This window comes from Anolis carolinensis, chromosome 3, assembly GCF_035594765.1.
Source record: "Anolis carolinensis isolate JA03-04 chromosome 3, rAnoCar3.1.pri, whole genome shotgun sequence".
NCBI classification, from domain to species: Eukaryota; Metazoa; Chordata; class Lepidosauria; order Squamata; family Dactyloidae; genus Anolis; species Anolis carolinensis.
This window is the reverse complement of record NC_085843.1, coordinates 242,968,396-242,992,448: the sequence shown is the minus strand read 5'-3', so window position 1 is coordinate 242,992,448 and position 24,053 is coordinate 242,968,396. Positions and strand designations below refer to the sequence as shown.

At 42.1% G+C, this 24,053-nt stretch overlaps 1 protein-coding gene across 1 annotated transcript in view; it reads left to right on the top strand.

Moving 5' to 3' along the window:
• The window catches only part of bok (BCL2 family apoptosis regulator BOK), a 30,287-nt gene extending 6,720 nt beyond the window's left edge, over window positions 1–23,567 (top strand). The window contains exons 3-5 of the mRNA XM_003218318.4: window positions 11,601–11,729; window positions 20,758–20,921; window positions 22,578–23,567. Coding sequence (XP_003218366.1) covers window positions 11,601–11,729; window positions 20,758–20,921; window positions 22,578–22,703 — 419 coding nt within the window. The 3' untranslated portion in view covers window positions 22,704–23,567. The remainder of the gene's footprint in view (window positions 1–11,600; window positions 11,730–20,757; window positions 20,922–22,577) is intronic.
• The last annotated feature ends 486 nt before the right edge of the window (window positions 23,568–24,053 follow it).

Below are 24,053 nucleotides of genomic sequence, written 5' to 3'. Positions count from 1 at the left end.
AACAAGTCAGGCCTGTTTAACCTCAGGGAGAGTGGTTGGGAAACACCTGACGTGCCTGGAGTCAAGTATGATCCGCAAGCACTTAAATCCACCAAAGTTACTTCAGTAGGCTTGGTATCATCGGATTCACATTTTTGAATGTTTTTATTATTAGTTAGTAGAAAGGCAGTTATGTGGATGCATTCCAGGGCTGAGGTGGATAAATAAGTAGGTGAAGGACAAACTCTGTCAAAGAAAAGCACCTCCTAGCATCAGCTGCTCTTTGGAAGGGAGAAACACTAAATCTATATTGAGAAGAGTATCCTAATATATCCAGCATATATTAGGTATTAGAAAAGCCCTTCCAGAGCAGACCTAATCAAGTTCCAGCATACTGTTTGTCCCATAGTGGTCAACTAGATGTTGCTTGGAAAGCCCAGAAGTAAACTCTCTTGTTATGGTTGTTTTCATGTGATATTGTCTCTGACCCTGTCGGTACTTATCAGATAGCAATCTTGATAAGCAGTAATGGCATTTGTCTTTCATGAACATGACCACTTTCATTACATCTTGCAGCAGCAAGTTTTATAAGCTATAGTTATAAACTGGGAACCTAGTTGGAGAGCTGGACTAAAAGTCCAGGAGGCCAGGCATCAAATTTCTGCTCAGGAACCCACTGGATGACCTTGGACAAGCGATACTCTCTCAGCCTGAGAGCAAGGCAGGGGCAAGTCACTTATAAGTAAGCAATACCAAAAATCCCCTGGGACTGTTGGAAATAGCAACCTTATACAAGCCTCCAATACTAGATATTTGTTATGTATATAATTCAGATTGCTTACTGTATTGTATAGGAGCCTCCGGTGGCGCAGCAAGTTATTTATTTATATTTATTTATTACAATATTTATATCCCGCCCTTCTCACCCAACAGGGGACTCAGGGCGGCTTACAATAAAACACATGTATAAAAATTGTACAATGCACTATAAAACAGTTAAAAATTATTAACTTACACCAGACATTTATAAAACACATTATAAAATACAGGTGGGCCTGTCAATTGAGTTCCAGCATAATAATAATTAGCGCTGCTAATTGTTATTCGAAGACCTGGCCCCACAACCAAGTTTTAACCTTCCTACGGAAGGATAGGAGGGAGGGAGCCTGCCTGACTTCACTGGGGAGGGCGTTCCATAGGTGGGGAGCCACTACTGAAAAGGCCCTGTCTCTCGTCCCCGCCAGCCGCACCTGTGAGGCTGACGGGACCGCGAGCAGGGCCTCACCTGATGATCTTAAGGGTTAAACCACTGAGCTGCTGAACTTGCTGACCGAAAGGTTGGTGGTTCGAATCCGCTGTTAGCCCCAGCTTCTGCCAACCTAGCAGTTTGAAAGCATGCACATGTGAATAGATCAATAGGTACCATTCCAGTTGGAAGGTAACGGCACTCCATGCAGGCATGTCGGCCACATGACCTTTGAGGTGTCTACAGACAATGCTGGCTCTTCGTCTTAGAAATGGAGATGAGCACCAAGCCCCAGAATCGGACACGACTAGAATTAATGTCAGGGGAAAAGCTTTACTTATTGTATTGTGTATTTATGTATTGGTACACAGTTTTACCTTAACTCTATGTTGTAGGAAAGGCTGCAGACCATGTAACACAGATCTGGGACTTTTCAGACCTGAGACTCCATTTTAGAGTACAGATGCTATTAGAATCTCAGACTGTATTTACTATTAGACTCAGAGATGCTTTAGACTTTGGACTGTTGATTCTAAGAAAGATGCTCTGTGTTATTTTCTCAGATAAACTACTTCAAATCTACTTGTAACTGGACTGATAAGCAATAAATATACCTGTATGCAGAATGCATGAAGTTTGTGAGTAAACCAACTGTTATTTTAACAAAGGCTACTTTATTTTGTCTCTTGGGAGCATGATCTAAACCAAGATGTTTTAAAGGAGAGTAGATTTTTTTTTTGCGCAACTGAAATAATACTTCTGAAATTCTGCTGTTTTTTGTGCATTGGCATATCTCTGTTTCTAACAGATTAGAGACAATAGGTTTAGTCTAATAACTGAAGACATTTGCCTTGCATGGATAATTATTACCTCTAAAGAGAAGATTCACTCAAATGAGTTTTTAGCTCTTCTCTGGAAGTCAAGCTTTCCAAAAAGGTTATGTGTCCAAAAGGTTATTAATGTCTTTTCCCAAAAGGTTATGACACTCTTTTAACAGGTCATGCTTTTTACCAAACGGGAGAGGCTCACTTTAGGTCAGCATCAACTTTGAAGGCACATAACACACAACAATCACGATAAACTGCGAGGTAATTTCTATTCCCTGAAGGGGCCCGAGGCTGTTAGGAATGGTGGGAGTTGAAGTCCAAAACATCTGGAGGGCCAAAGTTTGCCCGTATCTGGTTTAGACTCTTTTCTAATGGTCTCTTGTATGTCATTCTTCCTTTTCACAGCAATAGTACACTGGGTTGAGTTTTTCAGGGATCAATCCACAACAACCCCAAGAGCTTTTTCTAGTCATTAGCCAGTAGCTCAGACCCATGCATGTATACATGACTTATACGGGGCAAAACCATTTCAGATTTTCCTTGACTAAAAGGCATTTTTGTTGGGAATGATCTCATGAGTCTTCTATGCATTCAGTTTTTTTCAGTCCTGTCTCGTGGTGTGAACTGATGCAGAAGAGTGCCCTTAAGCAAGTTTGTCATATTAATCTTTACATGAATAGATAGAAAGAAGAGGGAGGGGAGATTTAATGCTTTGAAAAATCCGCAGTAAAGATTAAAAAATACTTGAAAAACCAGGACAGTTCCTCGAGCATTGTGCCATAATTTGAATTGAGCATCTTTGTGGTTGAGAGTATGGACTGTGTGACTCACCTTCGAGCAAAGTTAGGCATTCACAATGTTGATGTACAACAAACAGCCATGCATTTTGAGATTGTTTGTTACATATATAATTTCCTTTCCTCAAGTTAATTAACAGTGATGTACATCACTTTCCTAGTCTAATCTTACAAGAATCCACTGAAGTAAATCAGGCTGAAACAGTGCGACTGCCTCAAGATAGCTCAGCCCCCTTCCACACAGCTGTATAAAATCCACATTGAACTGGATTATATGGCAGTATGGACTCAGATATCTGCCTTGATATTCTGGGTTATATGGCTGTGTGGAAGAGCCCTCAGTGAGTTTCATGGCTACGTATGTTCTATAGTCTGTATCTTCAAAGTCCCACGCCCCATCTACGCTGCCATAAAAACCAGTTGTATAATGCATTATATGGTACTAGCTGTGCCCGGCCACGCGTTGCTGTGGCGAAGTCTGGTGGTATGGGAAATAAAGTATTGAGGAATTGGTGGTAGTTAAGGTAAAGGGTAAAGGTTTTCCCCAGACATTAAGTCCAGTCGTTTCTTACTCTGGAGGTTGGTGCTCATCTCCATTTCTAAGTCAAAGAGCCGGCGTTGTCCGTAGACTCCTCCAAAGTCATGTGGGATGACTGCATGGAGCGGCGTTACCTTCCCGCCGGAGCAGTACCTATTGATGCACTCACATTTGCATGTTTTCGAACTTCTGGGTTGGCAGAAGCTGGGGCTAACAGTGGGGGCTCTCTCCGCTCCCCCAATTCAAACCTGTGGGCTTTCGGTCCAGAAGTTCAGCAGCTCAGCGCTTTAACACGCTGCGCCATCAGGGGATATTATTTCCTAAAGGTTGTGAATATACAATATTTCTGATTGGTTTTTTTTGTTTGTTGGAGGCAAGTATGAATGCTGCAATTAGGAAAAATGATTAGGATGTAATGGCCTTGCAGCTTTAAAGCCTGGCTGTTTCCTCCCTGAGTGAATTTTTTGTTGAGAGGTGTTAGCTGGCCCTGATTGTTTCCTGTCTGGAATTCCCTTGTTTTCAGAGTGGTGTTGTTTGCGATATTTTATGTGCTTCTACTGTCTGTGGCCCTGAGAAAACAGAGGATTTTCCAGACTTTGATGATGGGAATACTTTGTTGGGAGGTGTTAGCTGGCCCTGATTGTTTCCTGTCTGGAATACCCTTGTTTTCAGAGTGATGTTGTTTGCGATCTTTTATGTGCTTCTACTGTCTGTGGCCCTGAGAAAACAGGATTTGCCAGACTTTGATGATGGGAATACTTTGTTGGGAGGTGTTAGCTGGCCCTGATTGTTTCCTGTGTGGAATTCCCCTGTTTATTTACTGTCCTAGTTTTAGAGATTATATTGTTCTGCATTATTCTATCCCAGTAATTATTTCATATTAAAGAAGAATCTCACTTATCCAACATTCGCTTATACAATGTTCTGGATTATCCAACGCAGTCTGCCTTTTCATAATCAATGTTTTTGTAGTCAGTGTTTTAAACTCATTGTGATATTTTAGTAGTAAATTTGTAAATACAGTACAGTAGAGTCTCACTTATCCAACATAAACGGGCCGGCAGAACGTTGGATAAGCGAATATGTTGGATAATGAGGAATTAAGGATAACCCTATTAAACATCAAATTAAGTTATGATTTTACAAATTAAGCACCAAAACATCATGTTAGACAACAAATTTGTCAGAAAAAGTAGTTCAGTACACAGTAATGCTATATAGTAATTACTGTATTTATGAATTTAGCACCAAAATATCACGATATATTGAAAGCATTGACTACAAAAATGCGTTGGATAATCCAGAACGTTGGATAAGCGAGTGTTGGATAAGTGAGACTCTACTGTAAATACTACATAGCATTACTGCGCATGGAACTACTTTTTCTGTCAAATTTGTTGTATAATATGACGTTTTGGTGCTTAATTTGTATAACGATTACCTAATTTGATGTTTAATTGGCTTTTCCTGAATCCCTTCTTATTATCCAACATATTCACTTATCCTGCCGGCCTGTTTACGTTGGATAAGTGAGACTCTACTGTATATTTCTAATCTTATATTATCTGCTCAGAACTGGATTATCTGAGGCCCCTTCTTCACAGCTGTATAAAATGCACACTGAAGTGGATTATATGGCAGTGTGGAGTCAAGATAATCCAGTGCAAAGCAGATAATATAAGATTATAAATGGGTTATATAGCTGTGTGGAAGGGCCTTGAGTCTACACTGCCATATAATCCAGTGCAAATTAGATAATCTGTGGAAGAAGCCTAAGTGAGGCCTAAATCTGCCTGTCCCCTAACTGAAACCTGGCTGTCCCTTGGTTGCTAGGCAACCAAGTGGGCAGAGATTAGCCCTCTAAACTGGCAGCAATTGGATAAAAAAAATTATTGCTCTCCCTCTAATTAGGACTTTATTTTTCTTTTCTTTTTGTTGTATCAACCTTGAGGCGTGGATGATCGGTTGTGTTGTCAAATTTTGAGGTTGGGGGGCCTGTACTTTTGTTGTTTTGTGAATTGCCGTGATGCCACCACTCTTTTATATATATAGATTGGGAGTACCCAGTGGCGAAGCGGGTTAAACCGCTGAACTTGCTGACCAAAAGGTCGGTGGTTCGAATCTGGGGAGCGGGGTGAGCTCTCACTGTTAGCCCCAGCTTCTGCCAATTTAGCAGTTTGAAAGCATGCAAATGTGAGTAGATCAATAGGTACCGCTCTGGTGGGGTTACAGTGCTCCATGCAGTCATGCCAGCCACATGACCTTGGAGGCGTCTACAGACAATGCCTGCTCTTCGTCTTACAAATGGAGATGAGCACCAACCCCCAGAGTCGGACACAACTAGACTTAATGTCAAACCTTTACCTTTATATGGCATTATAACGGCATTGAACCACATTATATCAGTCTACATTGCCACATAATGCAGCTCAATGCAGTTAAACTATATTATGAAACTGAACTATATGACAGTGCAGATGGGGCCGCAGTGCTACATTCCAATCACACTGGCTCTCTAAACAATATACAGCTTGTGCTATCCACTATTTCGTCTTTACTCCAAATGTGCTTTTCTACTTGGAAGCAATTATCCTTGGCTTCCTCCGTTCCCTGCATTTTCTCATAAGAAATGCTACATGCTCTGTAGTTAGAGAGCCTACCCCCGCTTGCAAATGGGTAATATTCCTTCTTATCAGGCCTCTGCATGTATACAGCATATTTCCTTTCTGCTTTTTGTAAAAAAAATCAAATCACATGGAACAATTCAGCCCTTCTGAGGGTCAAATGTTTTCCTTGCAGGATCCTCAAAAAAACAAAACAACACCCAAAACGCCAGTCTGGTATTTCAACCATTTAAACAATATTGACTAAAGTCAGACTGCTTGAAGGTAGATGAGATTAATTAAGGCAGTCTTTTATTAATCTCAGAGATTCAATGAGACTGGATAGGATTAATAAATGTAACTTTTCACATCTTATCATCACAGTGTTAGTGTGTGTGTATCAATGCATCCACAAGGGAGGCTACGATGTGTCTATTTTTCATAATGTTAAGAAAAATGTACGTACAGTAGAGTCTCACTTATCCAACATTCGCTTATCCAACATTCTGGATTATCCAAAGCAATTTGCTTCTCGCCCCGATCCACAGCTGTTTCTCTAGGCAGCAAAGATTGAACTTTTTATGGATTTAATTTCCGACAATATTGCTACTGAAAGTTCATTTAATACAATTCTATCTTTATTTGTAGTCAATTTGCTAGTAGCCAATTTTTTTTAGTCAATGCTTTCAATATATTGCGAGGTTTTGGTGCTAAATTCATAAATACAATAACTACTACATAATGTTACCATGTATTGAACTGCTTTTTCTGTCGATTTGTTATAAAACATGATATTTTTGGTGCTTAATTTGTAAAATCATAACGTTTAATAGGCTTTTCCTTAATCCTTCTTTAGTATCCAATGTTTTCACTTATCCAACGTTCTGCTGGCCTTTTTATGTTGGATAAGTGAGACTCTACTGTATAACAATACAATAACTCCCCCAAAAGCTGTATCTAAAAAGTAAGCAAATAAATTGAAAAGATGCACAATTCAGCACAAGGAAATGTATATGAAGCACATGAAGCACCACAACCCAAAATCTCCAAAATGATAAATATGCTGGTTGGGGGACTTGAGAATTTGTCCTTCCACACTTCTGGTTGATGGCTGGATTTCACATACTGACATTGCCTCCCTTTGATTTCACTCAGTCTCCTCTAACTCTGTCTGGACACGCTAGAGATTGAGTCTGACAGCGTTTGTATTCAGGCATATGTTCTGCAGCTTAACTACAGTCCTTCCCATGACCCTTGCAAAGCTACTGGAGATTTCTGTGAGCTTCATGTCTCTCGAGGCTTCCCTTTGAGTGTTTTCTCATGGCAAAAAAGGCTTAAAGTTCTGGCCACTTCCCAGCATCGTATGTTCACACAGATCCCACACTCCCAAATGTAGATGGAAAGCTAGGCATGGCTCTTGATGTGTGATAGCTTTCCTCTATACCATGCGTGGGAATGATGCACCACCAACCCTGGACAATAGGGCAACTAGTGTTGGGAATTATAACCTGACAACATCTGATAATATAATTTTTTACATTATCTTTGTTATGTATCTTGTATGTCTCATGTAACTATGTGTATTGTAAATAACTTTTAGCCACTATATATATTCCCTATAGGATCCCTATTGAAAAAACTCAGAAAAGCAACTTAAATAATAAGCTACATTCCACCAGATGAAGACTCTCGAGTTGAAACCGGTTGTGGTTTTGGAGTCTATTATTCATTGTAAAGAAATAAAAACAATTATATATAAGAAGAGGAGTCAATTTGTGAATTTGGAGTCTACTACTTCCCAGTAAAGAACAATGATAGTTTACGAGAAGATTCATCTTTTGAGAGAAAAATATTATTTTTACTGTGAATGTAACAGTCCTTTGTTTTATTGTATAGCAATGCTTTTTTTTGTATTTGTATTCATATTGATGCATTGAACTAAATATAGGTTTAATGACATTTAAAAAAATCTGTATTACTATAAGAGTGGGTACTTGTCTTTGTAGTTCCAGGGAACCCATTTTCTTTTATAATAACATCTAGAAAGCAGCATGATTTCTACCCTTGCTTTATACCAGGTCTTCTCAAATTTTTCCCACTTGTGACCATATTCCACCTGAGTATATAAGTATATAAAATAGGTATAAAATCAAACATTTCTTGATAATAAATCTGTATTTACAAGGCTTTTTAAAGAAGCTGAATTTTTTATGAAATACAGCTGAAGCATTTTCTGCAGAGTCCATTGTAAACACTGCATGTTGTTGCTAACAGGCTTGTGCATATGGGTGGCATTCAGAAAACTTTTGCTCTTGCCAATTTTTGTGACCCCAATGTTGAGCTAAGTGGATACTATTTGGGATTGGGACTCACAGTTAAAAGGCAGTTGAAAAAAAGTGTTACTCATAGGCTGCGTACAACAACAACCTCACTTTGTGGCCTCCAAGCACAAATCTCCATAATCTCCAAACTCCTCAGAACTCTTTCTTTTAAAAGGGATGCAAGTCATCCCAGAAATAATAAATAGTCATTACTGGGTGGCAGTACACCTTTTATACGCCCCCATCTCACACAGCCTCAAAAATGGGACAAAAATTAGATGAAATGCAAAGAAGTGCAAGTCAGAGGTAGACTTTTGGGGCAAAAATGCAGTGGTGTGGTCCACTGTGGTAGTAAAAATGAGCTGGCAGTACAGTTTCCTCCCTCTGACCTATGTTTATGTAAGAAGGTCAGGGAATCAAGAGCAATTTTGAAGACCCCTGAGAGCAGACCAGTGGGAGATGGATGCAATTGCTCATAAATTAGTCAAACAGATTTGAAGAAGCACCAAAACAAGCACTGTTCAAGATCTTGACTTCTCTCCATATTAATGCAAAATAAATGGCTTTAGGCATGAAGTATGCTTTCTATTTTGATATCAGCTCAATAGAGAGTTGAAGAAGGGTGTATCCCACAAAAGTGAGAACTGAGACAGCTAAGTTTTCCACACCTTTTCAGGGATGGGAAGCACCCACCCATCCTATTACTCCTAATCTTGTCAAAAGTCCTTGGAAAAGCATTTTTCTGAGAACATTTTGGCGGTCCTGGGACCATGTATGAGAAGAGAATGTAATGACCAGGGCCGGCCCCACTCATGCGGCAGCTGACGCCGCCGCCTCGGGCGCAGGCCCGGGGGGGCGCCGTCAGGCTGGGCGGGAGGCGGGGCACCGCCCTGACGGTGCCCCGCCTCCCGCCCAGTGCGCCCTGGCCCGTCTGGCCTGCTTGAAAAGGCCAGACGGGCGAGCGGGAGTAGCGTGGGAGGCGGGGCCAGCTCTGACGCCGCTCCCCCCCCGCCCAGCGTGCCTTGGCCCCGCCTCCCACGCTGCGTGGGAGGCAGGGCCAAGGCACGCTGGGCGGGGGGGGAGCGGCGTCAGAGCTGGCTCCGCCTCCCACGCTACTCCCGCTCGCCCGTCTGGCCTTCCTAGAAGGCCAGAAAGCAGCGGAGGTCCCTCCAGGCCGCGATTGCGGCCTGGAGGGACCTCCGCTGCTTTCTGGCCTGGTAGGAAAGGCCAGACGGGCGAGCGGGAGTAGCGGAGGCGGAGCCAGCTCTGACGCCGCTCCTCCCCCGCCCAGCGTGCCTTGGCCCCGCCTCCCGAGGCAGGGCCAAGGCACGCTGGGCGGGGGGGAGCGGCGTCAGAGCTGGCTCCGCCTCCGCTACTCCCGCTCGCCCGTCTGGCCTTTCCTACCAGGCCAGAAAGCAGCGGAGGTCCCTCCAGGCCGCAATCGCGGCCTGGAGGGACCTCCGCTGCTTTCTGGCCTGCTAGGAAGGCCAGACGGGCGAGTGGGAGTAGCGTGGGAGGCGGGGCCAACTCTGGCCCCGCCCCCCCCGCCCAGCGTGCCCTGGCCCCGCCTCCCACGCAGCGTGGGAGGCGGGGCCAGGGCACGCTGGGCGGGGGCGGGGCCAACTGTGGCCCCGCCCCCTCACTAATCGCCATGGCCCCGCCTCCCACGCAGCGTGGGAGGCGGGGCCAGGGCGCGGGAGGCGGGGCCGGTGGCGGGGGCGCTTTTCAGCACCCCCGCTTCCCATTAAAAATTATCTCCGGCCGGCCCTGGTAATGACTGATTATTTTGAACACCCTTCATCCCACTCTTCAATCTAGACATGGTTGCCAGTGTACAGCCAATGGCGTCACTAGGAAGGTGTGAATCTCACTGTGTGACATCATCAAAGAGGGTGACATCAAAAGGAATGTTTACAGAATTTTTGTGCAGTGTTTCAATAGAAATGTATTTGGTTTTTTATTTTAAAAAATACCCTGGCATTTTTAAAAGATATAACTATAACTATAAAACATTTTATATGTACTATATCAATATTCCTACAAAACAGCTAAAACTCTATGGTGGACGTCTGATGGGACTCTCGTGGGGCTCCGTTTCTGCAATGCATGAAAATGGAGCCTAGAAGTTGTTTATAGCTTAGAAGGTATTACAGTAGAGTCTCGCTTATCCAACGTAAACAGGCCAGCAGAATGTTGGATAAGCGAATATGTTGGATAATAAGGAGAGATTAAGGAAAAACCTATTAAACATCAAATTAGGTTATGATTTTACAAATTAAGCACCAAAACATTATGTTATACAACAAATTTGACAGAAATAGTAATTCAGTACACAGTAATGCTATGTAGTAATTACTGTATTTACGAATTTAGCACCAAAATATCACGCTGTATTGAAAACATTGACTACAAAAATGCGTTGGATAATCCAGAATGTTGGATAAGTGAGACTCTACTGTACCTGAATCCATGCGGCAAAAAGCAGGAGAAAGCATAGGAAAGGTGTGGTAAGGCTGGCTATTCCAGAAGACAGGGAAAGACGGGGGGGAATGAGGTCAGACAGTTGTCTCCACTTTCCCCTGCTTTCCTGGCACTCATGGGATGAGGTCCTTAGTGACACCATTGATAACAGCTTAAGGAGCAGTATCTATCAATATGAAGTAGTGCCATCACTCTGAAGAGATCAGTGTACAATGGCCGTCAAACATACATCCTCTTTATTTTGCATTAGATCTATTTCACATGGCTTTGAGTTGAATCTTGAAGTATATTGACATTGAACTGTTAGGGGAGGTGATTTTCCATTAGTGGCACATTATCTTTTCAGTATCCTCTCTGATGTCAGTTGAATGGTCCAGCCTTTATTGATGTTTAAGCATAGCTTAAGAATGTCGGAGGGATGCTCTGCTTAGAGTCCCCGGTTGGTAGGGAAGGTAATGGCACTCCATGCAGTCATGCCGGCCACATGACCTTGGAGGTGTCTACGGACAGCGCCAACTCTTCGGCTAAGAAATGAAGCTGAGCACCAACCCCCAGAGTCGGACACGACTAGACTTAATGTCAGAGGAAAAACTTTACCTTTACCTTAAGAATGTTTAAAACTTTACTCAGGCTCACAATTCTTGTTGTAATTGGTGTGCTTTCACTTGACTTTATCAAGATTGTACCATTCTGCTTTATTACACTGTAGTGCTTTTAGAAAATTGTATTTTGTTGTCTGCCTACTTGAAATACAGGTTGAAAGGTCAGACCCAAACTATTAAACATCCCTTGTGTTTCACTTTCTTAGGTGATGAGCTGGAGTACATTAGGCCCAACCTTTACCGGAACGTAGCGCGACAGCTGAACATTTCTTTGCACTCTGAAACAGTGGTGACGGATGCATTCCTGGCGGTGGCAACGCAGATCTTTTCTTCAGGTGTGGAAACTACCTGGTCTGCAGTGTGGATGAGGGAAGTTTACTCTCACTAGGGAAATCCCTTTGATTTCAAGCTCTGGGTTGCTACACACTCCTCCCAACTAATGACTGTATCATACAGGAGGAATTGGGAACTTTTGACTCTCCAGATATTTTGGAAGGCAACTCCTACATTCTTGTACAGTTGGCCTTCTAGGAGTTAGTCCAATATTTCTGGTAGTTCGAAAGTTGTCTGCCTGTAGTTACTGACCAGTCTCTTTTATTTAGTTTTTATGTAATTTTCCTTTGTCTCTTTGGTTTCTAAAACTGAAGGCACTTTTAGCTGTCAAGTTAAGTTTCTCCTCAGTTTCTCCTGCTCTTCAGAGCAGCAGCAAAAACCAGAGAACTGGAATTAGCTTGTGATCAAGGTGGGGACCACAAAACTATTTTTAAAGTATTGGGACTCCATATTAGCCAGCAGGTTGTTATTAATTTTCTTTAATTACAGGTACATTTCCCGAAAACGATAAGAACATAAAATCCACTGCATTAAAACAGCAACAGCCCTATATTTTAATTTAAAAAATAAAAGAAAATCTATTAAGATGCCAAGAAATTCCTCCTCGCATCAACCCTTTTAATGAGTACAGTATGTACTTGTCTTCACTATTAAGTATGCATAAGATAGATGTCATGCAGCTTTTCTCTTCCTGGGAGGGCTCCCCTATTAAGGCAATTAATGATTTATCAACACTAAATGTATTTCTGGAAGGGCTCAGTTACAGTTACTGTTTTTCTCTCCAAGACATTTATTGTAATTGAGCTGTCCCAATAGTATATATAGTGCTTGATCATTTAGTACACATCTGACTGATGTGATCCAGTTAGCCATCCCCATGTGCCCCTTTTGGGGTCTGTGTATCAAGAAGTGTTATCATGTTAGAGTTTTAGAAAAGTTACTCCATGGGTTTCCACTCCAGAATTCTTTTGCTAGTTCATGGATTCTAGGTTTTATACTTTCTAAAGTATATTTTGAGACTATAATAGCACCATGCTTGCTTCTTGAGCATTCATGAACTAGGTATAATGTCCTAGCATTTGGTTTACTTAAATACTTCAGTAAAGGTAAAGATTTTCCCCTGACATTAGGTCTAGTTGTATCCGACTCTGGGGGTTGGTGCTCATTTCCATTTCTAAGCCGAAGAGCCGGCATTGTCCGTAGACACCTCCAAGGTCATGTGGCCAGCATGACTGCATGGAGTGCCGTTACCTTTCTGCCGGAGCGGTACCTATTGATCTACTCACATTGGCATGTTTTTGAACTGGTAGATTGGCAGGAGCTGGAGCTAATAGAGGGAGCTCACCCCGCTCCCTGGATTCGAACCTCCGACCTTTCGGTTAGCAAGTTCAACAGCTCAGTGGTTTAACCTGCTGTGCCACCAGGAGCTCCTTTAATACATTAAATACTGTAAACAAAATAGATACAGAGAGGGGGGTTATGGATATATTGACCTTCCATTACTGAGCCCTTTCCCTTGTAAAGACTTGCAGACATATTTAAATGGAGCCACAGTGGCGCAATGAGTTAAACTCTTGTGCCAGCTGAACTGCTGACCTGAAGACTTGAAGGTCAGCGGTTCGAATAGTTGAGATACCCCATCTGTCAGCCCCAGCTGCCCATGCAGGGACATGAGAGAAACCTCCCACAGGATGGTAACACATCTGGGCATCCCCTGGGCAACGTCCTCGCAGACAGCCGATTCTCTCACACCAGAAGCAACTTGCAGTATAGTCTCAATTCTTTTCTGACATGGTAAAAATTGATTTAAATCTTTTAAAAATCTCCTCTGACTTGTAAGCTTAATTCTTAATAATTAAAAGAGATACCTACAATCCCTCTAGGACTGCAATTCACTTTATAAAGAAACTGAAGTTTAGTGTTTGATTTTAAAGAAAAGTTTAAAATTGTTAGCACTTTTATGTTTTTAAGTAGCAAAGGCTTTAGTCTACTTTCTTGCTTGCTCTTTGCCAATCAAAATGAGGCTTTGACAGCACATGGTGTGTGTGTGTGTTAAAATGTGCCTGACATGGGAGAGAATCCCTTTTGATGCGGGGTTGGATGAGCAGAGAAGCTGTTTCTTCTCAGCAAGAATGGAGACATACCATTATATTCTCATGGAAAATAAGTTCATCTGAACACATTGGGGCTTACTCCTGAGTAAAATCAATTAAAATGTTCAGGAGAATGGTATTGAGAGATCTTTCAGGAAATAACTTCTGGAATTATTGACAAAAAAAAGCAAAACACCTGATGTTTTCTAAAAAAAATGCTCAACTCCATATGACAGCTGCTCCCCTGTCCTTGAAGATGCCTCTTCCATTTCCTTTCTAGCAATGGGGAATTTGGATTTTTTGGAACCCTGAATTTCTGTGGGCTGGCCTATTTTTTGTGGGACATAAGCCTGCATTTGAAGGAATTACAACCATGTGGCACTATGCAGAAAAAATCTGTGAAAGAAGATGTACAAATCTTAGTTTTTGCATATTGCTCTCAAAATAGACATAGCCTTTGAGTAAACACAAGTGCCTCTGCATCTTATGTGATGTACCTGTCTTGTAACAGTGTCATGATGTCAATTCCCAGGATTTCTCTTCGATGACGGGACCGCCCTGGATGTAGCGTATCTGGATTTCCATGAAGCCTTCAACAAGGTCCCCCATTACCTTCTGGCAAACAAACTAGTCAAATGTGGGCTAGGCAAAACTATGGTTAGGTGGATCTGTACTTGATTAAGTGATGAACCCAAAGGGTGCTCACCAATGCGTCTTCTTCATCCTGGAAAGAAGTGACGAGTGGAGTGCCATAAGCAGGCTTCTGTCCTGGGCCCGGTTCTGTTCAACATCTTTATTAATGACTTAGATGAAGGGTTAGAAGGCAAGATCATCAAGTTTATAGACAACACCAAATTGGGAGGGATAGCTAATACTCCAGAAGACAGGAGCAGAATTCAAAACGATCTTGACAGATTAGAGAGATGTGCCAAAATGAACAAAATGAAGTTCAACATGGAGAAATGCAAGATACTCCACTCAGGCAGAAAAACTGAAATGCAAAGATACAGAATGGGGGACGCTTGGCTTGAGAGCAGTACGTGTGAAAAAGGTCTTGGAGTCCTCGTGGACAACAAGTTAAACATGAGTCAACAATGTGATGCAGCAGCTAAAAAAAGCCAATGGGATTTTGGCCTGCATGAATCTAGTGTCTAGATCCAGGGAAGTCACGCTACCCCTTGATTCTGCCTTGGGCAGACCACACCTGGAATACTATGTCCAATTCTGGGCACTGCAATTGAAGGAAGATGTTGGCAGGTTGGAATGTGTCCAGAGAAGAGCAACTAAAATGATCAAGGGTCTGGAGAATAAGCCCTACAAGGAGCGGCTTAAAGAGCTGGGCATGTTTAGCCTGCAGAAGAGAAGGCTGAGAGGAGACATGATAGCCATGTATAAAGATGTGAGGGGAAGTCATAAGGAGGAGGGAGCAGGCTTGTTTCCTCCTGCCCTGGAGACTAGGATGCGGAATAACAGCTTCAACCTACAGAAAAGGAGTTTCCACCTGAACATTAGGAAGAACTTCCTAACGGTGAGAGCTGTTCAGCAGTGGAACTCTCTGCACCAGAGTGTGGTGGAGGCTCCTTTTTTGGAGGCTTTTTAACAGAGACTGGATGGCCATCTTTTGGGGATGCTTTGAACGCGATTTTCCTGCTTCTTGGCAGGAGATTGGTTTGAATGACCTATGGGGTCTCTTCGTTAGACTACATGCGTACCTCTATGTCTTTGAAGGAACCTTGAATAAATCCCACCAAGTTAATTTCGGGGGATGAATTTACCTCCCATGAATTGACCTAACCCGTTTTGGGCAGAAATGTTCCATCTTCTTGGAAATTTCCAGAAATTAAAGATGTACTTCTCCAGTCATTCTAAACCAACACTGTGACTCAGGTTTATTTTCCAACCTTCTCGTGCAATTTTAGAAATGATGAGTACTTGCCACCTTACTTATGAGTCAAATGACCCGTGTAAGATTTTTAAGATTCACTGGATGTAGGATGGAGCAGTGCCAAAGAGGACAAGACTTTGTCAGTTCACAAGTGTCCCATTGAGGTTGAATCCACTGCAACTCCCTCCTCTGTACAGGTCCACAAGTCCTGCCCTCACCCCAGCAACAGAGAGTGAATGTATCATAACTGTTCTACGAAGATGTTAGTTTTTATTATCAAGATCCAAGAAATGGTTATAGGAGGCTTAAAGTTAAGGCAAGCAACATAAAGGCCAGCTGTTCCTGAGCCAGACATTCCAGCCTTTGGGGGAAAAAAATCAAGGTCAGACTCAGCGACAGAAAACGGAAAGCAGCTGCCGGGAGTGCTTTTTCAATCTGACTTGAATGTTAACATTCTGCATTAGACCTGTATATATATGTGTGTGTGCCTTGTCATTTCATATAATTTCTTAGGCAAGGAATACTCAGAAGTGGTTTACCATTTCCTTCCTCTAAGTATAGTCTGTGTGTATTAACGTGTGCCTTCACGCCGTTTGTCATTTTATGGCATCCTCATGAGTTTCATAGGATTTTCTTAGGCAAGGAATACTCAAATGTTTTCGAATGGCTAGGTTGGCAGAAGCGGGGGCTAATAGCGGGGGCTCACCCTGCTCCCCAGATTCGGACTGCTGACCTTTCAGTCAGCAAGTTCAGCAGCTCATCGGTTTAACTTGCTGTGCCATCAGGGGCTCCTTATTTCTTGGTACTTGCCATATATGTGTGTGTGTGTGTGTGTGTGTGTGTGTGTACAGGAGAGAGAGAGAAAATAGATGTGAGTGAGCAAGGAGCACTCAAGTTATTTTCCCTGATTATTGCTTGCTTGAGTATATAGTAGGGTTGCAGTGAAATAAGGGTTTCCTGTCCTTTAAATGACTGTTTAGTCATTTCCAGCAGATTTTATTTCCTACCTGTTTGCATGACAAGCAACACCAGTTGGAATTAGTTCCCCCAGCTTTAAAGGAAGGCAATAGCTGCTGATACTTTTAAATCAGAAGGTAGAGTAACAGAAATTGCTTCTTTTCATGATGTTCTAGATATCAGCTGTCTCACTTAGCCCAACAATAGGTCCAGCCACTGTTTTAGTGGTACAGAGAGCTCTTAAAAGCAAGATCACCATCTCTGAGCAAAAACCTAGAAATCTGAGAGCTAAGGCCAAAGTATGGATGCCTGCCCAGGACCAGCTCCCCAATAACAATCTTCTTAATGTGCTATCAGCTGTTAGATATGACCATTTTCTGTCTGTCTCTGTGTATTTTTCAATGAATGTTAAATGCATAGAATTGTGATTCAGAAACCATGCTGATGATTTTGACTAGAAAGTTAGGGGTGGCGGCAGTTTTCTTCCTGTGTTTGTACTGCACGTTTCAACTATTTGACTTAATTTAAAACTTCTAAGTAAAGTCTGTTTGAGCTGCTGGCTTTAGAATCTAATAAACTCTGACTCAGGTGTTTGTTTAGGCTGGAGAGATTTCAATAAGCTGAACCGCTCTAAAGAACACCGTGCAAAAGAACAAGTGGAAAATATATTTTAAAAAGAGCTTCCCAGTTCCCATTTGGCAATAGTTGGATTTCTGTTCCTTCTCTGTGGAAGAGCAGCTACTATTTTCCAATATAGTGGAGGGAGGATGGGGGATTAAATTTTAAGAACACCAAAAATATGCTGCCACCAAAATATATAGAGAATCGAAATATATTGCTGCCACCTTTTATATGTTGTGGAGTCTTACTTTTATTACATTGGGACTTGGAGAGAGAGAGAGACCTTGAATAAGGTTAAACAATAACTGTTTGCTTATTTGTCACTTGTGGTACATAAGCGTGATAGTTTCAGTGATACAGTATATATACAGTACAAATGCTTGGTGGTTAAAATAATGGTTTTTGATTATTCTCTTCTGAAGATGTTACTTATAAACTACTTTCTGTGTAACTTTATTCCATATAGTTTCTCCGCCTTTTCTTTCCTAAAAGGCTTTTACTATATTTCTCCTAATATACTGACTTTCAAAACCTACACTTCTTAACTAGACTCCATAGTCTGACTAAACTGCACTTTAAAACTTCCCTGAACTCACTCTCTGAGCCAATTGAACTAACTACTCCCAGCTAACTGAACTCTGAAAAAGAATGTTCAGCTAGCTGTCTAACTGCCACTTTGGCTCCGCCCATCTCCGGTGGCTCATTCCCTGCTTATTTGCATGCCACCAATCAGACAGCACCTTTGCAAATAAATGCTCAACGGCGCCTCCCCCAGGCTCTGCTGCAAATAAGACCCACAAAATGGCTGCCTATCTCTCTGGCCTACAAAATGGACACACACACACCAATCCTTCGAGGTGGGCCACATACCAACTTTCCAAGGTAGGCTGTATCTGTTACATCCAACCTTTCCAAAACATGGTGCTTTTCAGACACGTTGAACTACAAAAAGCCAGCATGGCCACATTGGTAGTTGAGTGGCAAATTGGTGAGGTGTCCTTTTGGTCCTATAAGCAATGGGCAGCACAACACTTTCAGTGTGTATGTGCCTTCAAGCCACCTGCCAACTTATGGAAGCTCCTTTAACTTTTCATAAGGATTTCTTAGGCAAATAATTCTCAGAGATGTTTCTGCCAGTTCCTTCCTGTTACAAATGACTAAATATCAAAGCAACACTAAGAAAACAGGGGAATTCCAGACAGGAAACAACAAAGGATTCCCCCAGGCAGGAAGCAGACAGGCTTTGAAGCTGCAAGGCTATCCAGTGCTAATCAAGGTGCCCAATGGCAACATCCACACTTGCCTCAAAGAGACAAAAAGTTCTTTCTCCCATCCTGGCCATTCCACAGATATACAAATCCCACTTGCCTAGTTTCCAACAGACCTCACAACCTCTGAGGTTGCTTGCCATATATGTGGGTGAAACGTCAGGAGAGAATGCTACTGGAACATGTCCATACAGCCTGGAAAACTTATAGCAACCCAATCAAAATATTTGCTTAAGTCGCGTACAATGCTTTAAAATAGAGTGGCAGTTTCGCATGTCCTGGGACAAGAAAGAGAGTGAATACTCTCTGGTTTGAGTCAAGGACAAAATAAACACTGCCTTAAACTTCCTTTGTAGCGCCTTGAGGACATTTCTTCTTTTGACTGAGACCATGCTCAGGAAAAAGCATTATCGAGCAATACTGAGAAGTATTTCAAGCTCTGGATTTGTTCGTGGCTTGAGTATGATTTTGGGGACCAGCATAAAATGTCTTAGGATTCTCAAGAAAGAAACATTTTGGATATAGTGCTGTATCTTAAACTTGACATGGCAAGCAGGGGTTAAGAGAGGCTTCAGTTGGGCCCTCAGTGGCTGGGTTGTTGATGTTATGATCCTGGTTCCATTTCCCCCACCCCCTCTTGATGTTGTGTGGCTCATTAGAAGGTTTGTTTTGTGGTCTGGATGGAAACTGATAATCAAGAGAGGGTTGATTTATTTATCTAGCTAAAGGATGTGTGGTTTTGTGAGCTCAGTGGCTGACCAGACGCTTTGCGCCACATGGCTCCCTGGAAGCCTTCCAGCTGCTAGGAAGCCAATGCAGGGACTGGGGGCGGTTGGCTGAGCGGCCAGTCCTCGGTCCCGTTTGTTCTCTCCCGTCTGTGCCGTTCAGTATTTACATACCTTTGGTCCACAGCTGGCTCCCATCCGGCCGTTCAAACAAAAGCCCATCTCAGAGCCTGCTCACTTTTTATGCATTGTGTATCAACTTTGAAACAGGGATTTATTTTTAACTTCAGCTCCATGGGATGATATGTAGAGACAGATCCCGCACTCCTCCCAGGGCTTGTTTTTTTTTTTCTTGGTGGTTTTTAAAGTGCTGTGCACACATAAAGTTAAAAGTTGTGATGCCGTTCCAGTGTGTCTTTGTAAAAAGAACAGCTTGTTTTGGCCCAGTTGTATCAGAATTGGTGGTATTTTTATTTGAGGTTAACGGGCAGAAAGGACTTTGAAGAAAAAGGCAGTTTGAATCTGCTTGTCCCTGAGCACCTGTGTCCTGAGTATCCTTCATATAACACAATTGTAGCATTACAATAGCACTCCTTCCCGTGGCTGCATCCTCTGGAATCCTGGGATTCTCCTGCATACAATTCTAAATCCCTTACAAAATTGAACAGTATGAACATTATTGCTTCCAAGTGTGATATGACATAACAGGAAACTGTGAGGGCCATGTTTGATGTCATGCCATTGAAGGAATGAACAATTGCATGAACGACTTTTTGAAAGTAAATTGCAGGAACTGGTGTGGGTGGCAATGATCCACAATTGGATCAGTTTGGCATGGCGCAAGGATTTTTACCTTGGAGCTTTTGTAGCAGGTCTGAGCCAGATTTGGAGCTGTGGATGTCTGCTACTTGCATTGTGTTAGGAACACTCATATTAGAGTTAATTTGTCACCAATGCACATGGCATATATGAGGAAGCCTTTGGATTTGGACCACAACAAAGGTCCCACTGTCCCCATTCTGGGGCACCAGCTGAAATGGAGGTTTATCTGCATGTTCCATTGTAAAAGCCATTCTCACAATTGTGAATTGTTTATACATGGTACTTCTTCTACTTTGGCCTTTACAAGCATCACCTTCAAGGTTGGCTGACTATTGTGAATCAGTCTTCTGCACCAGGCACTATATGGTCAGTGACTTCAGGGTAGGAAATGGCAGATATATCACAAATTACTAGTTGAGTGAAAATGTTTGTATTGTTTGTAGATATAAGCCAGACGGTATATAAACAACAACAAAGTTGGGTGCTTTCCCAGGAATTGTCTAGCTTTGTTTGGGATGAGATGTGGAAAGAGATCATGCTGTTACCATTTGTGAAACAATTAGCGGAACAAGACACATGTTCAAATGATATAGGATACTGCTGTATATATCAGGACTTGAGTCCTATCATGTTCTAAGACCATGTTTTTCTTCCTGCAGGCATAACATGGGGCAAGATTGTGTCTCTCTATGCTGTGGCAGCTGGCCTTGCTGTGGACTGTGTGCGACATGCTCAGCCAGCCATGGTTCATACTATTGTGGATTGCTTGGGAGAATTTGTACGCAAGACCTTGGTGACCTGGATGAAGAGAAGAGGAGGCTGGGTAAGTAGTAACAGTACTTTTCAGGTGTGGAGAGTATATGTCTTTCCTCAGTGTGGTTAGACAGATTCTTCCTTGATATCTGTTAGCTATGTCAAGTAGGGATGATAAGAGTTGCAGTTCAACAAGAGCTGGAAGTAATATATTCTCTCTCTCTTTTTTTTTTTTTTAAAAAAAAAGGTTTTTCAAGGGGGTTACCAAGTTAAAAGGCAGATGCAGAAAGGTTGGGAGAAGGAGTGGAAGCCATATATTCTCCATCCACCACAAGTTACAGCCTCTAAATGTGGAGTTTTACACTGTGAAAATGCCATTGACCTGAATAAAAACATAATGGTTTTATGAACCACCAGCAATCATAATGCAAACTGGGGGCAAAGTTCCCTGTTTTGGAGCTTTGCCAGTCAACTAACTCTTCTTCTATCCATCCCTGCCGCACAATGATACTGATTATACTGGCTCTGTGTGTCTCTCTAGCAGCTTTGCAGCTGACCCATGACAACTCTGAGGCTATATTTGCCATCAAGTTTCCGGCTCAATTCCATTCAGCTAATTTGCTCTTGACCTATACCACCTTTTTAATGAGTCTAGTTCTCATGCCTCAAAAGCTTGCTCAGAGCTTCCACTAAACACTATGATTTGAATGACACTTGACTTTGTGAGACACCTGGGGCATATCCGTCTGGGCTGGCTGTACAGATCTGCAGGCTGTTGAGAAATGGACAGAAATATATTGTGAGAAGTTACTACTCTCAGGGTATCAGTGACCTTCCTTTGATATAGTTTTACTACATCTTGTATGAGGAGGAGGAATTCTGTGGCTCTCCGGGTGTTTGGCCTTGAATTGCACTATCCCTGACTATTGGCCATGCTGCCTGGGACAGATGAAAATTGGAGTTTAATATTTAAAGAGACATGGGAACCCTGCCTTATATGAAAACTGAGCAGCAGTCATTTAAATCAGAAACAGACAGCTGTGAATATCTTTTTTTTTTGTTACAACTCCTGACAATTATTAGGAATGGTGCAATTCTGCATCAAACACCTGGAGGACCAAAATGTGAGTTTCAGAATGACGATCTTATAATTATCTTTGTCTCTCCCTTGTGCATCTTTCAGTGAATGCTCAATGCATGGATCTGTGTTCAAAAACTATGCTGAGGATTTTGACTATAACTCCTACCTGTTCTAGTCAGTGTTGAAGGACTATGGGACTTACAATCTTCCTAAATTACAGATAGTTGGATTGGACACCTCTGTTCTCATTGTAAAGGAACTCAGAGTTGTGTTTCAACACTGAAATGCTTCTGGATGTTGGGATATGCTTCTCGTCCAAAAGTTGAATGTGCAACCATCCTTTGCCCTTGTGGGTCTTAGCTCTAGAGTAGAAATGTTCAGATGAGAAGATTCAGGCAGCATTTTGGCCTTCTACTATATAGGCATAAGCTGTTACAACTATTGGATAGGCAGTATCTAGATGTCATGGTATTCGACCGAGGTGATTATATGAGGAAAGTTCTAAGAGTTGAGAATCTTCCCTGTCATCTACAAGGAATCCTTGGCAAACCCTATTAGATCTCAAGTTGTGATACTGAACATTACATGGATGGGAAAATTCCAAGAACAGTACATTTCTAACCCTTTCTCTCCTTTCCTCTCTAGAGTGACATAACAAAATGTGTGGTGAATACTGATCCCAACCTCCGCTCTCATTGGCTTGTGGCTGCCATTTGTAGCTTTGGCCACTTCCTGAAGGCCATCTTCTTTGTGCTGTTACCAGAAAGATGAAGTTCATTTGCTCATGGAAGCCCCAGTCTTCTTCTTCTTCTCATAGCTGAAGAAGAGCAGGGAAAGAAATTAATTGAGGAAGAGAGTTTGACAACCTTTCATTCTTCTGGCTTCCCAAGCTCTTCATCCTTGGTGGAATAAATATTTCTTCAGCTCACTTTTGCAGCAATCACCCGTTGCACTTTCAAAGTTGCTTAGGATTATGTTCAGTGGTTTGGGAGAACGATGGCTTTGCAGCGGTTATTTATTTCTTTTTGTTCAAATTGTTCTCTATTTTTTGTAGAAGATGATAAGAATCATAGTTGGTGCTGCTGTCAAGAAGAAAACTGTGCTGTTTGTTTGTAATGCGTCAACTGTTTCTCCGTTTTTCATTTGGATCTCTCCAGCTTTGTTATTTCCTGTTAAAGCTGTGAAATGGAGGACTTCTTCAAAAGCATGACGTTCTTTATGGTTTCTCTTAAGTTAAAGAATAATTCCAGTTGTGGTACTCTCTTTACTTAAAGGGGAGCCAGGCAGAGAATGGGTACCTCGGGCAGCAGAATGACCAACTAGATTACATAGGGTGTCAAGGACAAAATATCAGGAGTCAATTTTTTTTTTTAAAAAAAAGCTCTGCTCTTTCCTTAGTGGAACAAAAGAATGCAAATTGTAGCACATTTTAAAATATATTAACAAGAGATCTAACTGGAGCATGAGAAAGTGATTGAGGGATGCAAGAAGATCCCATTAGCAAAACATACCTTATATGACAAAAGCAAAAAGATATGTCTGTGAATTGTATCCACTGCAGTGCATTTACCATGTGCAATGTGTGACTTTTATTTCTGTTGTGATAAATAATAAATGATTGAATATTTTATTTCATCAACCTGGAGCTGTTTCTGAAGTCTGAAAATAGCCCAACATTACAAAGAATGCTTCGTAGTTGCAAAACAAAAATTACCTGACTGAGGAAGAGAGGTGAATCCTCCAGCCTAAAAGATACAGATGCAGGGAAGTGCTGTTACTTTAAGTCAGAGATCGCAATAATCAAGCCATTCAGAAATTGATGGACAGCAACCCTGACCATTGCTAGGTTGGCTAAGAATGCTGGGGTTTTAGTCCAACATTATTTGGAGCCCCCAGTGATGCAATGAGTTAAACTTTTGTGCCGGCAGGACTGCTGACGTGAAAGTTGGGTTGCTGACCTGAAAGTCAGCGGTTTGAATCCAGGGAGAGCGTGGATGAGCTCCCTCTGTCAGCTCCAGCTCCCCATGGGGGGCATGAGAGAAGCCTCCCACAAGATTGTAAAAACATCAAAATATCTGGATGTCCCCTGGGCAAACTCCTTGCACATGGCCAATTCTCTCA